Raw genomic sequence first — 15,516 nt, forward strand, 5'->3', positions numbered from 1 at the left:
GAACACAGAGGTGAGCACATGTGTAGGATGGAGAATTCCAGCAAATGATTCATGAGCCTGCACCTGCCTCACAAGCTGAGCTTTGCCTTCCCTGTTCAATTATTCAGCTGAGCATTATTAGTCTTCATTTCTTAAGAATATCACATTAACATTTAGCACATGCTGTCAGGACACCAAGGGCCAAATGTCCCCTGTCCCTCACACCTCAGGATCCTCCTCACCCACTGCTGCTGGCACTGCAAGGGCTGGCAGCTCCATGACCCACTGCACTCAGGAAATCCTCTGCAGCAGCACTGGGCACCAGATGGGCAGCAAAGCTCCTGCTCCAGCTTTTCCCTCACATTTCCCTCCTGGCTGGATACACAACACAGCTGTCCCTGCTCTCAGCTCTCACTGAGGTTTCTCTGCCTGCACAATTGCCCCTCTCAGGAGCCTTGCTGGATTTCTGGGGGGATTCCTGGTGGGAAGCAAAGGCAGCCAAGCTCAGGAGCGTCACACACAGCCATGTCCTGTGCAGCCCTCTGAGAACAGAGAGGAGACACCCACAGGGAGGGTCACAGAATCACAGAATTTCTAGGTTGGAAGAGACCTTTAAGATCATCGAGTCCAACCCATGCCACTGCAGCCCAGAGACTTCCAGGAAAGGGGAAAAGCTAAGAGGCCTTGGGGAAAGTGTCTGGATTACATCAAACCCAAATCCCAGGACTGGGCAGCACAGAGAAGCAGGGAACCCTTCCCCTCTGCTTTTGAGGAAATGCTCCCCACCTTTGTAGCACAAGAACCTGGCATCAAACATCCTGGCACTCCTGAAGTCACAGGAAGCTTTGCTATGGTTTCACCAAAGCCAAAATGCACCACTTCTCTCACCACACCCCAAATAAAGACTTGTGGAGGTGAACTGGCTCCCCATGTTCAATCAGTGCCCAGCATGAGCTGGCAGTCAGCTCAGCAATCTGGTAGCCCTGTTCTTCAAGGAGAAGATTCCCAGATTCCCCCTTCTTCAGCTTTCAAATTGCAAAAGCTGGATGGAAGGAAAAAGCCCCCTGAGACAGCAGGGCAAGCCTCTCTATTAATTACAAGTAAGTGATGTAAAATAGCCCCTAAGGTGCAATGCAGGGGAACCTCAGAGTGTAAGAGGGTCACAAGCAGAGTGTACAAAGCACACAATGCAGGCTGGCTCCTCTGGGATGGCAAAAACCAAAAGGCATCCAAGGCCACTGGCAGAATTAGGTCTTAGGCTCTTCCTTTTACAAATTGTGGGCTTGTCCTCCTCTGGCCAGTTCAAAATGCCCTGCCTGAATGATCATAATCACTTCTAAGTGGGCAGAGCTCATAAATCTAAATGCTAATTTGTTCATTTGGATTCTGTTTCTGATTGGGAATGGATTAGTGGCAGTCTCAGTGCTCAAGTGTCCTGCTTGCATCTTCCCTGTAACATCTCAGTGTGCCTCAGTCCTGTCCAGGAGAACCATCCTTCCCTGAGAAAGAGGGGTTGTCTCATACAGAAACATGAGCAACATTAGCACCAAGTTCTGGCACAGCTCTACAGGCTGCTTATGAATTCACCTCATTCAATCCTGCTATGGAGGAGACAAGGATAATTATGAGCAGTGTGTGTTCCAGGTGGAGGAATTGAGGAATGTGGTGATGAAGATCATACACAAAGTCTGTGGCAGAAGCAGGATGTGAATCCCAGAGTACAAACCACACAGCTTCTGCCTGCATGGCTCAGCTACATCTTTATGCACAAGCAAGGAAGATTGCTGAAGGACTGATGAAACTGAAAACCCCAAAAACTCCTCTAGAAAGTTCATCAAGACCACAAAACCAGATTGTTCTGGACTTGAGAAAGCCATGGACCTGGCATGGCCAATGCTCAGACCCACAGTCCTGTGTCAGCTGCAGCATCTTGCTTCAGAGACTTGCCCAAGATCGTCACATTTCCCAAGGAATTGCCCCAAGGAATGCTTAGGGCTTAAGGCCTGCAAAAAGCAGGAGTAAGATGGGTCACCAAATTGTGCAAGAAAGCTGCAGAGGGAAAAGCTGGGAGCACACATCAGCTGGCTTTGATCCACTGGAAAGGACCCCCAGCACCCTGAGCCTTCCCCACTGGTCCAGGGAGCACCTTCAGGGGTTCTCTGTGCACAAGGTGCAGCCCCCAAAAACCCCAAAAAAGCAGGGAAGGGAAGAGCAGTGTCTGAGTTGATGGACACAGCTTCTGTCTGCAAGGCTCAGCTACATCTTTATGCACAAAACAAGGAAGATTCTTGAAGGACTGATGAAAATGAAAACCCCAAAAACTCCTCTAGAAAGTTCATCAAGACCACAAGAGATCATTCTGGCCTCCAGAATGTTGTCTTGGGACAACACTCAGGCATGGCTGGGTGCTCAGACCCACAGTCCTGTGTCAGCTGCAGCATCCTGCTTCAGAGATTTGCCCAAGATTGTCACATTTGTCAAGGAATTGCTCAGACCCACAGCCCTGTGTCAGCTGCAGCATCTTGCTTGAGCCTTGCCCAAGACTGCCACATTTCCCAAGGAATTGCCCTAAGGAATGCTCAGGGCTTAAGGCCTGCAAAAAGCAGCAGTAAGATGCTGTGAGATGGGTCACCAAATTGTGCAAGAAAGCTGCAGAGGGAAAAGCTGGGAGCACACATCAGCTGGCTTTGATCCACTGGAAAGGACCCCCAGCACCCTGAGCCTTCCCCACTGGTCCAGGGAGCACCTTCAGGGGTTCTCTGTGCACAAGGTGCAGCCTCCAAGGACCCCAAAACAGCAGGGAAGGGGAAGGGAAGAGCCTGGGGCAGCAGTGTCTGAGCTGATGGACTCAGCAGCTCTGCAGAGCCTGCACAAACCTCTCCTGGCTGTGCTGGCAGGTTCACTGCTGCACCTTCCCTTCTCCTGCCCCATGGCAGGTAATGACAGTGGCCAGGAAAAGCCATTTCTGGTGATGTAACAGAGGGGGGAGGCACAGGGACCCTCTGCCTGCACACACAGAGTGGCTGTGCCAGTTCCCTTGGCAACCACTAACACTGACAATCCCAGCAGAGCAAAACCTCCGTGGATACTGACACACCCACGGGAAAATCCACCCCAAACCCCACATAAATCCCCTGAGCCTGCTCTGGGCTGATATGAGATAAGCTGTTTCCCTTTAGGGGCGCTGGCAGACAAGAAAAGAGGCCCCAGGTGACTGCAGGATGCCCCTGGAGACAGTAAAATCTCATTTGGAGAAGGCCCTCAGTGATGTGGTGTAGTCAGCCCTGCTTTGAGCGGGTTTGAGCACAGACCCCAGGGGTCTCTTGCACCATAAATTATCCTGTGATCCCAACTCCATCATGTTCACAAAGTTGTATGCAGGCTCACACCCCAAATGACCCCAGAGAGGGGGAAATGTGGAGCCTCACCCAGGAGGGGGTGCCTGTGGGCTGGTGTGCAGGTACAGGTGAGTTCAGCAGCACAGGAAAGTGAGACCAGCAGGGAAGACCCAGCTCTGAGAGGCAAAAGTCAAAGCTTTGTGCTGCAAGGAGATGCCAGGGCCTGGCTGTGCCAAGGGCAGCAATTCCTCCGGAGAAAGGAAGAGCCCTTGTGCACAGGACAGAGCCTGCATGTGTCCAGTTGGGCAGCATGTGGGAATGGGTGCTGATCTTTAATTTCACTGTTCTTCCAATTCCACAGGGAACAGGAGGCAATGTCTGCCTTGGCAGCTTCATCTTCAGTGCAGGCACTTCACTGGGCTTTGCCTCACTGAGAGTTCTCAGCCCCTCAAGTGAAACCCTCAACAGCACAAGTATTTTCAATTCTCTCTGCACTGAACAGGCACTTCTGCTGCTGCTTCTGGGCTGCTTTAGCCCAGCACCTTCATGTCCTGGTGCTGCCATTTCCATGAGATAGAAATACAAAGAGCATGCCAAGGCTAACTGATAATGCTGCATGGCTCTCAGCAATGGGATTGTCTATCAAACCTGCAGCATGGACATGGGAAAAACATCTCCACCCTGCCCTGCTCAAGGGTTCAAGTTGTAAAGATTAATCAGCAGGGTCCAGCTTCAAACCTCAGCCAAACCCTCAACAGCACAAGTATTTTCAATTCTCTCTGCACTGAACAGACATTTCTGCTGTTTCTTGACCAGAGGCTGCTTCAGCCCAGCACCTTCATGTCCTGGTGCTGCCATTTCCATGAGATAGCCTGGAAATGTATTTCTCTGTATTTCTAACTGATAATGCTGCATGGCTCTCAGCAATGGGATTGTCTCTCAAACCTGCAGGATGGACATGGGAAAAACTTCTCCACCCTGCCCTGCTCAAGGCTTCAAGCTGCAAAGATTAATGAGCAGGGCACAGCTTCAAACCTCACCAAACATTTAGACCACTTAAAACTTTCAGAAATACTGGTCCAGGCTGGTTTCACACCAGTATTGCAGAAATGAGAGGGGAGGGGAGAATGAGATGCTCTGCCCTCTCCACCAAAGTGCTCCCTCCTGCCACCACGGGCTGTGGCTGCTGCCAGATGGCCCAGGTGAGCCCTTGCTGCTGGCAGCACAGGACACAGCCCTCTGCTCCAGCTCTGCTGGCTCTCTGCACGATGCTGGTGCCCAACCACCTGAATTAGTGCTGCAGCATCTCAACCCCTGGTGCATTCCCAGAGCCTGTGTCTGCTCTCATGCTGCTGCTCTCTGTAATTTTCCATTCCTGTGTCCCTGCATCCATGAGCTCTCCCTATGATGTGGCCACATTTCAGTACCCTCATCACTGCTCTTAAACTGCCCTTATTCCCAGCTTGGATCAATACCAATTTCTGCCACTTACTTGCCTACCTTTCAGCAGGCCTTTCTTTGTTCTGCATAGAAATAAAACTGGAACCGTACCTTGCCAAAAGAATTACTTTTTTAAACCTCCCCCCCTTCACTTCCTCCCTCTATTCTTCTTCCTCTTCTTCTTCAGGAGCAATTTTATGTAATTTGCAACTGTCTGGCTGCAAATGAAAAGAGACATAAAGCGTTTCTGCGAAATATTGAAAAGCTGCATGCTTTTCCCTCACATTTCACTTAGCAAGAGGCTTTAACTTGCTGTGTGATCACTGTGTGTCATTAATAACCTCTCCAATTCCTTTCAGAACTCAGCAAAGTGAAGGCACAATCACGAATCAAAGGCATGGGTTATTGAGATATAATATCATTTCAGTGAGGCAGGGAGGAGTGTGCCAGGGAGTGGGGAGAAGGTGAAACACTGCACTGCTGGGCTGGCTGGCAGCTGGAGAGGGCACCAAATTTAGGAAATAGCCTTGAAGGCCTGATTTCAACAATTCAGCAGCTCTGAGGGCAGCACAGGTGTGTTAGATAATACAATATGTACAGGTGAGACTGGTTGAGTCACCATCAAATGTGGCACTTAAGGACATGGTTCAGTGCACTTGGCAGGGCTGGGTTAATGTTGGATTCAATAATCTCAGAGGCCTTCCCAACATGATGATTCTATCAGAGTCCTGCTCCTTTACACCCTGAGCACATTGGTCCATATAAAAGAATGTAAAAGCCAAAGTTCTGTCTACCTCAGAAAAAGATGCTGAGCCTTACTGTTAAAAAATGAGCTTTTTAGAGTTTAAATTCCATTCAGTTACCATACATCCAACTGCACTCAATACAGAAACAAAATAGAATTTTGACCTCATACAAAGAGAACTTGCTAAGTTGCTCCAAATGCCACAAGAATAAATACAGACAACAGTGATTCCTACAGACTTATGTGGAAAACCTAAAATATAAATATAACTATAGATAAAAGCCTAGGTAAGCTACACTGCACTCATGGCCCTGCAGGTGGGCTGACATTGCTGGCACCAGACCTGGAAGATCCCAACAACACCTCTGTGAGCCCAGACCTACCCAGTGACAGCCTGGAACAGAACCCAGAAATGCTGCTCCAGATGCCTGATCACAGCCTGAGTATCTCAGAAACCACATCAGAGCATTTCCATACTGTCCTTACCAAATCCTCAGTCTGGACCAAAAATCTCATTTGTCTCTATTCAGGCTCATGAAGTGTTGAGTTCAAGCACAGCTCTCTGCATTGAGGCAAACAAAGGAAGGTATTTTGGTTCTTGTGGCATCTGTAGCTGCTTGGTGGTACAACAGCAAGTGTAGGATCAGCACAAGACCTTTCCTCTGCCAGTTGGATCCCTTGATGTCTCTAAACCTCCTGTCACACACTCAGGTGACAGTTTGTGTCACCCTACACTTCAGAACACTTCAGCTTTCTTTCTTTTCCTGCTATGTGCAATGCAGAGAAAGGATATGGGTAAAATGCACAAGAAATCAGAGTGTGGCCCATTGACTGAAATCTCAGTGGTCAGAACTTTCTGTGCCCTGCCCTGTGCTGGGGCCTGGCTGAACCCCTGGGGATGGATGGGCTTTGCCCCAGAGATCACCAGAAGATGATCCAGATGTGAATAAGCAGAGATGAAATTTTACATCCTTGTTCCTACAACAGGGAAGAACTGCCTGGCTCTGCTGTCTGTGATTCATTTCCAAAGTGCTGCCCACAAGAACAGGTGATGCTACACAAACACCACCAAACTATGGCTGAAAGTCACCTCAGCTCACCCAGCCCATGGCCATGCCAAGCAACCATCTCCACATGCCCAAAAAGAGAGACAGAATTGTGCCTTCTTGGTCACTGAGGGACTGAACAAAAGAGAAACTAAATGTGATGAAGTGGCAGCCTGAAAATAGCTCCAAATGCAGCACAGCTCATCTTCATCCTAATCCTGAAACATAATTACACCACACTGCTCATTAACTGTCTCCAGACAAGGATGTTCAAAAGTACTCACCTACCAGAGATTTCTTACTGTTCCCAGGCAGTGTCTTACACCTCCCTTAACATAAAAAGCCTTTAGATCACCACATCATAGATAAATTGCTGCTTTAAACACTGCTCCACACAGCTTTTACAACCCCTGAGAGCACAGACAGCAGAGAACACAGTGAAACAAGCAACAAATCCCCCATGTAGAACTGTAGCAAACCTGAGATTGCCTTGAATCCACCAAAACTCCCATGAATAATTTTTCAGAGACACATCTGACTTCCCCACTGCATTAACAGCACTGTACCATGACTCCTCTCAACTGCTCCTCCATCCTTTGACTTGTTCTTATAGAACTGTCAGCTCTGCCCTGGACCAACACATGAGGTTTAGTTTAAAAATCCAACACACTGCTTTAGTTTAAAAATCCAACCATTTCCCATCACACAAAAATATCTCAGGCAGATTTGTGCTGGTTATTTGTACTCTTCCCCCTGGCTGGCCTGAGATAAGGACCTTGTTAAGTGATAATTAAGTCACATGCATTTTCCAGCCCATGCCAAAAAAGCAGAGGTAAACAAATACAGAAAATTATGTGTGTATGTGTGGAGGTCTTGAGGGCAGCTGGGAGAGGTGAGAGAAGCTCTTTGGACCTGTATGGGTTAAAGAAAAAATGTTATGGTTAAGAATTCCTAACCACCCTCCAGAGACCCCTGGTTTACATTAATTATTCTGTTGCCTTGAGCACTCAGGGCCTCCTGTGAGCTTCTATCTATAAGTACCCAACTCCTCCTCCTACTCACCTCCAAATAAATCCTTTCAATGTGCTTGATCAACCCCCTCAGTACAGCAAGGGAACTGCCCAGTCAAAGCTCTTAAATCACACCAAAATGGGAAGGGCAACAATCCAGAACTCCTTCCAGCTCCCCAGCAGGTCCCAGGGAGGCAGAGGAGGGACCTGTTCCACAGTGCCCAGCCTCCCTCAAATCCCACTGAACTCTGCTCCCAAACCAGCAAGAGCCAGGAACAGACCAGCAGTCCTTGTCTCACCTACAAATATCTCATTTCTCTTCCAAACAATGGCTTGTGGCAAGTGTGTATTTCATTTTTGAGAGGCTGATCCAATTCAGCCACTGCATCAGAGCCCCATCCAGGCACCCTGCAGGGCAATGGCAGAGTGGAATTGGATGCACCAGGAGGTTCTGCACACCTGCAAAAAGGCTCTGCTGTCTTATCTCCTGTGAGTTTTTCAGCAGTGCCCACTGTGCACCCACACACTTCACCCCAAAGCCCACAGGGATAGAAAGCTGAAGGAGTCCTGACACACCCCAGAGAGCAAAGAGCAGCACAGAAACAGGAAAAAAGCAGAAAAGCAGCAGCTCTGAGGAGCAGTGCTGTGCTTCCACTCCCTTATCCCTGAAACAAACACCCTTCTCTTCCACAAGCAGGAAAACTGATCTAAGCCACTTCTCACCCTCATTCCCTCCCCTGAAAATTCCCCATTATCCTGCCCACAGCATCAACTGCAGACAATTCACACAATTCACTGGGACTTACCCCTGGCAAAGTCTTCTGCTCATGCAGGGCTGTCTGGGCTTTGATGGCAGAGTCTCTGGCACAGTATGTGAGGAATGCACAACCTGCAGCAGATACACACAGTGTCAACTTAGGCACTTGCAGAGGAACATCAACACAAATGTTACATAATTTGGATGTGTCTAAAGCTCCGGGGCGAAAAAAAGGACAAAGAAACAACGTGAAAGGATTTGCAGGCCACATCTGAAGTCTGTTAAGAGCTGGAAAAGGGTCCCAGTGAATAAAGGGGCTTGACACAGGTGTTGAACAAGGGGGAGCAAAAGGAAAGCTAATCCTGTCTGAGGCACAAACAGCCCCAAACACAAGGATCAGGACAGAAGAAAGCACCAGCATGAAGAAGAAAAGCAGCAAGGAAAGAAGAGAAATATCTGGGATTTTAGGCTTACACAAAAGCTCCATGATCCAGATTGATGACAAATCAGGGAGCTGTGGCAGGAGAAGCCTGGCCCTGTGTGATGCACACAAACACCCACCAAAGTACACAAGGACAATACAGAGCCCAGCAGAGCATCCTGCATTCTGCAAGGGCCAGCCTAAGAAGCCAGATAAAAAGCACAGAGAAAAGGCCAGATCCTGACATTCTTAGTCAAGATATGACTCAACATCTCAGAGGAAAGCTGGAGCCAAGGGAGGAGGGGGAGGAGTTGTAGCCCCTCCAGGAAGAAGAGGGATCATCTTTGGGTGCTCTGATGCTAAGAATAAGCAAAGGAAAAAATCTGGCTGGTTATCAAGAAACATTTCCTAGCAGAACGAGATTTAGACTGTGGAATGATCTCCCCAGGGAAGTGCCTGGAGCTCTGTCACTTGAGTTGTTTCAGATGAGGGTAGGCAAAGCACTGGAGAATAGACTCAGAATGCATCTGACCCCCTCACTTGTGCCCCTCCTATCCACAGTGGCATTTCACAACCCAGGCAAAGGCAGGATGAGTCCCTCTGGCTGGCAGATGAACATCCCTGTCCTCACTGCTGTGCTGGGGCTGCAGATGCACTGTTATGGTCAGAAAAGCTCATTTTTCTGCCTCTACATTCTTGTGCCTGGTTTGGGGTACCCCAAAGCTTCAGCTCTCCATGAGCTGCACCCAAAGGTGGGTGCAGGAACTGTCTGGACCTCTCTCCTCGACCCCAGTGGGACTCCAGGTACACAAACTTTGAGGCCAGCTCCTCAGGACAATCCCAACCACAGCAACACCATTATCCTGTTCTTCCATCCCAGCTCCAAGAAACTGCTGCAGGTAAGCACATCACATCTGTCCTCACACTCACATCTGTCCTCACACCTCTTGCTAGGGGAAAAAACCTTCCAGAAACAGCACACAAGCACTAAGTATCTCTGAGAGCTCATTAAAGCTCCTTATTGCACAGATTTTGAATGCTGCACCAAAGTCAAACATGGGACCTACAGGTTTGGTTGTTATAATTAAAATTATAACAACCTCATTATAAATTATAAATTGTTATAATTTAACAAATGTAGTGAGTTCAGGAAGAATGCAGGTGATTCACTGCTCCTGGCAAAGGCAGCTGGCTCTGAAAGTTCCCTTCAGCTTTCACTCTCACCATAAACTGCCCTGACATCAAACCCCAAAAGCAGCTCTATAACCAGAGAGACCAAACTCTATAATCTATTTCTGACAGATTTGAAGGCCTGGTCACCAAAGCCTCAAACACAGATACCCAATTCCACCTGCTGCTGCAGGCTGCTACTTTGCAAGTCATACAAGACTCAGAATTCTAAGATAATTTGGGCCAGGTTTAGCTCACAAAACTCCCAAGTCAGCACTTGGGAATAAGCAATTTATTCCACTAAAAGCTTCAATGCATTGGTACTATGCCCACGTGCAGTGAAGGCACTATTCTTGCCTCAGGAGCACCAGCCATCAACCTCAGAAAACTCAGGACAGAAGCACAGTTATGTCCACATGAAGCATGCAAACCCCATCCTTGATTCCCATATTCCTGTGCTCAGGAATGGCAAAACTGAGGGAAAGCACCCCCAAAAACCCCAGTCCTTGGGAGGACAAGCTGAAAATGAGAATTGGACAAAGGCACATCATTTAGTGGGATAAAGGAGAGACACTCCTCACACAGGGAACTGTTATATGCCAGATCAGGGGTTTGGAAAGGCCAGCAACACCTAGGTCCACCAGCAGCAATGAAAAAATGCCCTGAATCCCCTCCCTAGAGCCTCTGGTCCTTCCCTACATCAAAGGCAGAAACATTGCTCACCTTTTAGCAGCTCAGGTACCAAGAGGCAGCAGCTTCCAGAGAAACGCCCTGTAACTGTGGGGCCTGAAGATGCCTCATTCCAACTCCAACCCAAATGCAATCCCCAGTGCTGCTCTGCTTTCCAAGGGTGTGGGGATTTGCTCAGCAGAAGCCACTTGTGCTCCTTCTCCTCACCCAAGCATGGAGCAGCACTCAGGCAGCCTCTGAAGTCCTGTCTGGACTAGGGCTGCAGGTACAGGACAGCCTGGTCCACTGCTCTCCATGTCTCTAAGCCTTGAGGACATTCCTCTCATTCCTACTTCCCCAACTGCAGGAACCTGGGAAGCTGTACTGGCTCTGGAAAGTAGGGAGATAAAGATGTTGGAAAATATGATTACTGCCTTCCACAACCAGGTGTTTTGGAGATTATCAATTCCATTCTCTTTGCAAAGCCCTGGTCAGAAATAGAGGAAAAGGTGTGGCAGAAACACTGTGCTCTAATTGTGTAAAAAAATATTTGAGGAAAATAAACTTCCTTCCTGAAGAGCCATTATCTCTTGTGCAGCTACTCCTGAGATGCTGGGACAGGATTCTGCTCACCCTGTCCTTCATGGGTTCTTTGGGCTCCTAAAACTTCAAGTTGGACAGAGCCACCCAAGGATCTGAAGAGAGTTGCAGAGGGCCTGTCAACTCTCACTGGCCTTTTTCACTTCCACATTCCCTGCTTTATTTAACAGCCAGCTCAGACAGGCTCAGGCCCCTTTGGGCACTTCTCACACCAAGTCAGCTGTGCCTGCTGAGACAGAGGATGTGGTGTTAGAAAGTGCTCAGGGTGTTCAGAAGTGTCAGACTGGAAAGTTCCAGGCAGTGCCAATGACCCATTCCCAGCACAGGGATGCAGGACAGCACCCAGAGCACTGCCTGCAAAGCCAGGTCTGTCTGCAAAGCCAGGCCACCATCATTCTGCCAAAAATCCCTCTATGTCACAGGGATGCAGGACAGCACCCAGAGCACTGTCTGCAAAGCCACATCACCATCATTCTGCCAAAAATCCCTCTATGTCCCACCAGCGTTGTCCCACCAGAGAGACCAGACTCTATAACCTGTTTCTAACAGATTTGAAGGCCTGGTCACCAAAGCCTCAAACACAGATACCCAATTCCACCTGCTGTTTGAGGCTTTGGTGACCTGGCCTTCAAATCTTTTAGGAAACCAGTGTTGGTGGTACCACCCTCCCTTCCATGGGCTCCAAGAGGGTTTCCAGCTCCCTGAAGGCAGAACCCAGCCTAGTTTCACTTGAAAGAGACTGCATAAAAAATAATATATATATTCAGTGCCTGATCCTCCCTACAAATTACACATTGACTCTGGAATTTACAGTCCCTTCAGATCCTAAATATTACTCCACACATCAGCAGTCTAAAGCCTTGAGCAAGAAAAGGCTGCTGGTGTGCAGGAGGGAGGGATCTCGAGATTCTGCTTAGCATCAGAAATCACATTAAACACTTCAGCAGGGGAAGTGAGGAGTCAGTGGGGAGCTAATCTACAAGGCTGCAGAAGCTGAGTCAAAACTGGGCTGCCAGGGAGGCAACTTGGGCTGAGGGTGGTGTTGTATCATTCTGTATCCCTCTGGAAAAGGCACCTATCTGTCCACACACTGGGAGAGGGCTGCTCCTGCTGAATATTCCCCTGCAATTCATTCTGGCACCTCACACTCCTTAATGGCTCCACTTTCCCCACCATGAGCACTCCTAGGAAACCCATCCAGTTGACACTTGTGAAGGAAGTGCCTTCTGCCTAATCCTGGAACACAAGGCCAAAAAATTTCCACTTGATTCTGCCCACTCAGCCTCCCCTGACCCATTCCAAAAGCCTGTTCAAACACCTCCCCTCCCTTCCCATGAAAATATTAGCTTTGAGACAAACACTGCCATTAACATGCAAATGGATCTGTGATTAACATAAATAGAAAAACTGCCTCATGAATAATATTAGGCTGGAACAGTATCAGCTACCAGTAGCCAGGTTGCTGAGACATGACTAGCCAGGTACTGACAAAACCATTTCATAGCAGGGCTCATATTTTTAAACCTCTAAAATTCTCTTCTGTCTCCACCAAATTCATCCATTCTCAGCACCCATAGAGGAGCTGCAGCCCAAGTCACATCCTCCAGCCCCTGGCAGGCCTTTCCCACCCTTTCTTCCTCCCTGGAGGCAGAGGTGGCTGCTCAGCTCCATATTCCTGCAAGGGAATACAAGAGGACATGCTGGGCTTTACCAGCAGTGCTGGCTTCTCACACAACTGCTTCCTCCCCTTTGGGGAGAAAAAGGGAAAAAAAGCAGATGGAAGCTGCATGTGAGCTGTCAATTGGATCTCACTGCAGATCAGGAAGGTGGGGAGAGAAAACTGAGTCTGCTGTTAGAACTGCCCCAGAAAGGTGGCTTGTGTTCAGTGCAGCCAAAGTGTCCCCAGTTTGGGGGCTGTGACAGTGCTGTGACACTGCAGCTCCTGGGTCAGGCCTGGCACCTTGCAGGCCTGCAGATGCCAGCAGCAGCTCCTCACCAGGGTGAGCATGGAGCACAGGCACTGCAGCCAGAGCTGGGAAATGAGAGTGAGCAGGCACCAGGGTGGGCTGGATCGTGGATCCGTTCCCTGGCTGCACGATAAACCCCCACACACTTCCTTGTCAAGGGATGACTTCTCTGGAGAGGCTGTTCCAAAACAGGCTGAGGATCTGCATGCAAACTCATGGCACCAGGAAAGGAATCCCAGCCTCTCACTTGGTACAAAACAGGACAGGGAGGGGCACAGGGAGCTGGAGAAATGTGGAAATAACCCCACAACAACCACCAGAGAACCTCACACCTCAACAGCCTCTTCTGGACAGAACCCCTGACCAACAACACCCACATTCACTCAAATAAAATGTTAGAACCAAAAGGATGTATTTATTTTGCTGCAGAAATCCTGCTTTTAACAGCAAGTTAATATCACACACATCTGGCTAATACCACTGCTGCCCCCTCTAATTTCCATACCTAAGCAGATCCCTAGAATTTGTCTCCTACTTGGAAGCTGACCTCAGACCACACAGTCTATATTTAAGATGTCAACTGGAATGAAATGTGCAATTGTCTCTTGCCTTGGGCCCATTCTTTTCCTTGCTGGGTTTGAAACCTTGCAACTCACCATCCCCTGGCAGCAGGTTTGGATGCAGTTCCTTGCACACAAGCACATGGCATCCTTGTTTTTCACTCACAACCAGACACACTTCTTCAGCTAAATTCATGCCAGCCCAGCCCCCATGGGCTTCAATGAGAAAGTGCTTTCCTTTTGTGCTGGAGAGTTAGATTTGGCCTTTTGTTTGAAAATACACTTGTTTTTTTCTTGTCCTCTTCCCTTTCTGTTCAGTCTAGAATGGTTCATGTTGCCAAGGCACTGGATTTTTCCTACCCTTCCTCCTAAATCTGAAGCATCATGACTGAGCGTTGCACACTCCCTCCAGCATGCACCAACACATGGCCCCACCACAGATCATTTTAGGGCACAGCAGCCCATGCTGAGCACCGACAGCTCTCAGGGCACTCACTGTCGGCTCCCTGCAGGTTGTTCTACCTGCGCCAGGGAGCGATGCTGCCATCACCCCCGGCATCCTCCAGCAAACAACTCCGTGAGTTCCTTTCCTGGCTGGAGCCGCGCCGGTCACAAGATCCCAAACACCTGCTGGGGTGGGGTAGAGCCGCTCCACTGAAGGGAGCCGCCACGCCGAACGCGGCACCTCTTCAGCATAAAAACACAACAATAAGCGAGGCTAAAGGAGCCTCCTCAAACTTTTCAGCACCCATTAAAGATCCCCCTTCAGCGAAGGGAGACCCCTCATCTCCCCGTGTGCCATCACCAAGGCCCCTCACCTACCCCACACGCCACTGACAGCAGCACGTTCGCGGCCAATATTCTTTGTTGCACGGATTTTAGAACCGCAGCGCCGAAGCCGTGCCCGGGCTCGGTGTGAGCCCCCTCGGGGGTGGCCCAGCGAGGGTCGGTCCCGCTGCGGCCCCCGCGCTCCGCGGCAGCCTCGGCCCGGCCCGCGCTGCCCATCGCCGCCTTTGTCACCGCACCCCACGCGGGGCCACAGGCCCGGGGCTGCCGGAGGGGCCGAGGGGCTCCGCCGCGGGGATGGAGACCCCGCCCGTGGGCGCTGGGGATGCGGACGCGTTCCCGGGTAGCGGATCGGGGCTGCCAGTCCCCGCTGAGGGACGCGGGGCTGTGGGAGAGCAGCACACCGCGGTGGGTCACGCGTGGAGCGACCCGGGGCCCGCCGCCCCTTTGTGCGCGCCGCGCCGCGCTCACCCTTGTGCATGCCGGTGTAGCGGTCCTTGAGCACGGTGAGCTCGTAGATCTTGCCGAACTGCTCGAAGAGCGGCTTGAGGTCCTTCTCCTCCAGGTTGCGCGGGATCTGCCCCACGAAGAGCTTGATGGCATCCAGGTCCTTCATGCTGTCGGGCTGCGCCGGGGGCTCCGCGCCGCCGCTGCTGCTCATGGGGGAGGCTCGGCGCGCCGGCGGCGGCGGGGGCGGCTGCGGCGCTGGCGGGAGCGGCGGCGGCTGCCTCCTCGCCTCGCCCTCGGTGAGTCTGGCCATGCCCCGCGCCCGGCGCGGCTGCGGGCGGGCGGGCGGGCGGGCGGGCGGGGGAGGCAGCGCGGCGGGAACGGCCCCGCCGCCAGCGCCGCCGCCGCGGCGCCACAAAGAGCCGCGCCACAGCGCCCCCTGCCGGGCCCCGCGCCGCCGCGGCCCCTCACGAACGGGGGGCAGCGGGGACGGCACCGGAGACCCCCGGGAGCGACCCGGGAGGGTCACTCAAGACCGGCTGGGACAAGAGGGTGGTGAAGGCAACAAGGCGGCAGTGATC

General features: G+C 50.7%; 1 protein-coding gene across 2 annotated transcripts in view; it reads right to left on the minus strand.

Moving 5' to 3' along the window:
• CELF5 (CUGBP Elav-like family member 5) overlaps nt 1-15,248 on the minus strand; it is a 42,094-nt gene extending 26,846 nt beyond the window's left edge. For both annotated transcript variants that reach the window (XM_059489508.1, XM_059489507.1), the window contains exons 1-2: nt 14,960-15,248; nt 8,365-8,447 (exon numbers count right to left, since the gene is read on the minus strand). In XM_059489508.1, the coding sequence (XP_059345491.1) occupies nt 8,365-8,447; nt 14,960-15,248 (372 nt within the window). The remainder of the gene's footprint in view (nt 1-8,364; nt 8,448-14,959) is intronic.
• Between the last annotated feature and the right edge of the window lie 268 nt (nt 15,249-15,516).

The sequence above is a fragment of the Ammospiza nelsoni genome, chromosome 27 (genome assembly GCF_027579445.1).
Source record: "Ammospiza nelsoni isolate bAmmNel1 chromosome 27, bAmmNel1.pri, whole genome shotgun sequence".
Classification (NCBI taxonomy): domain Eukaryota; kingdom Metazoa; phylum Chordata; class Aves; order Passeriformes; family Passerellidae; genus Ammospiza; species Ammospiza nelsoni.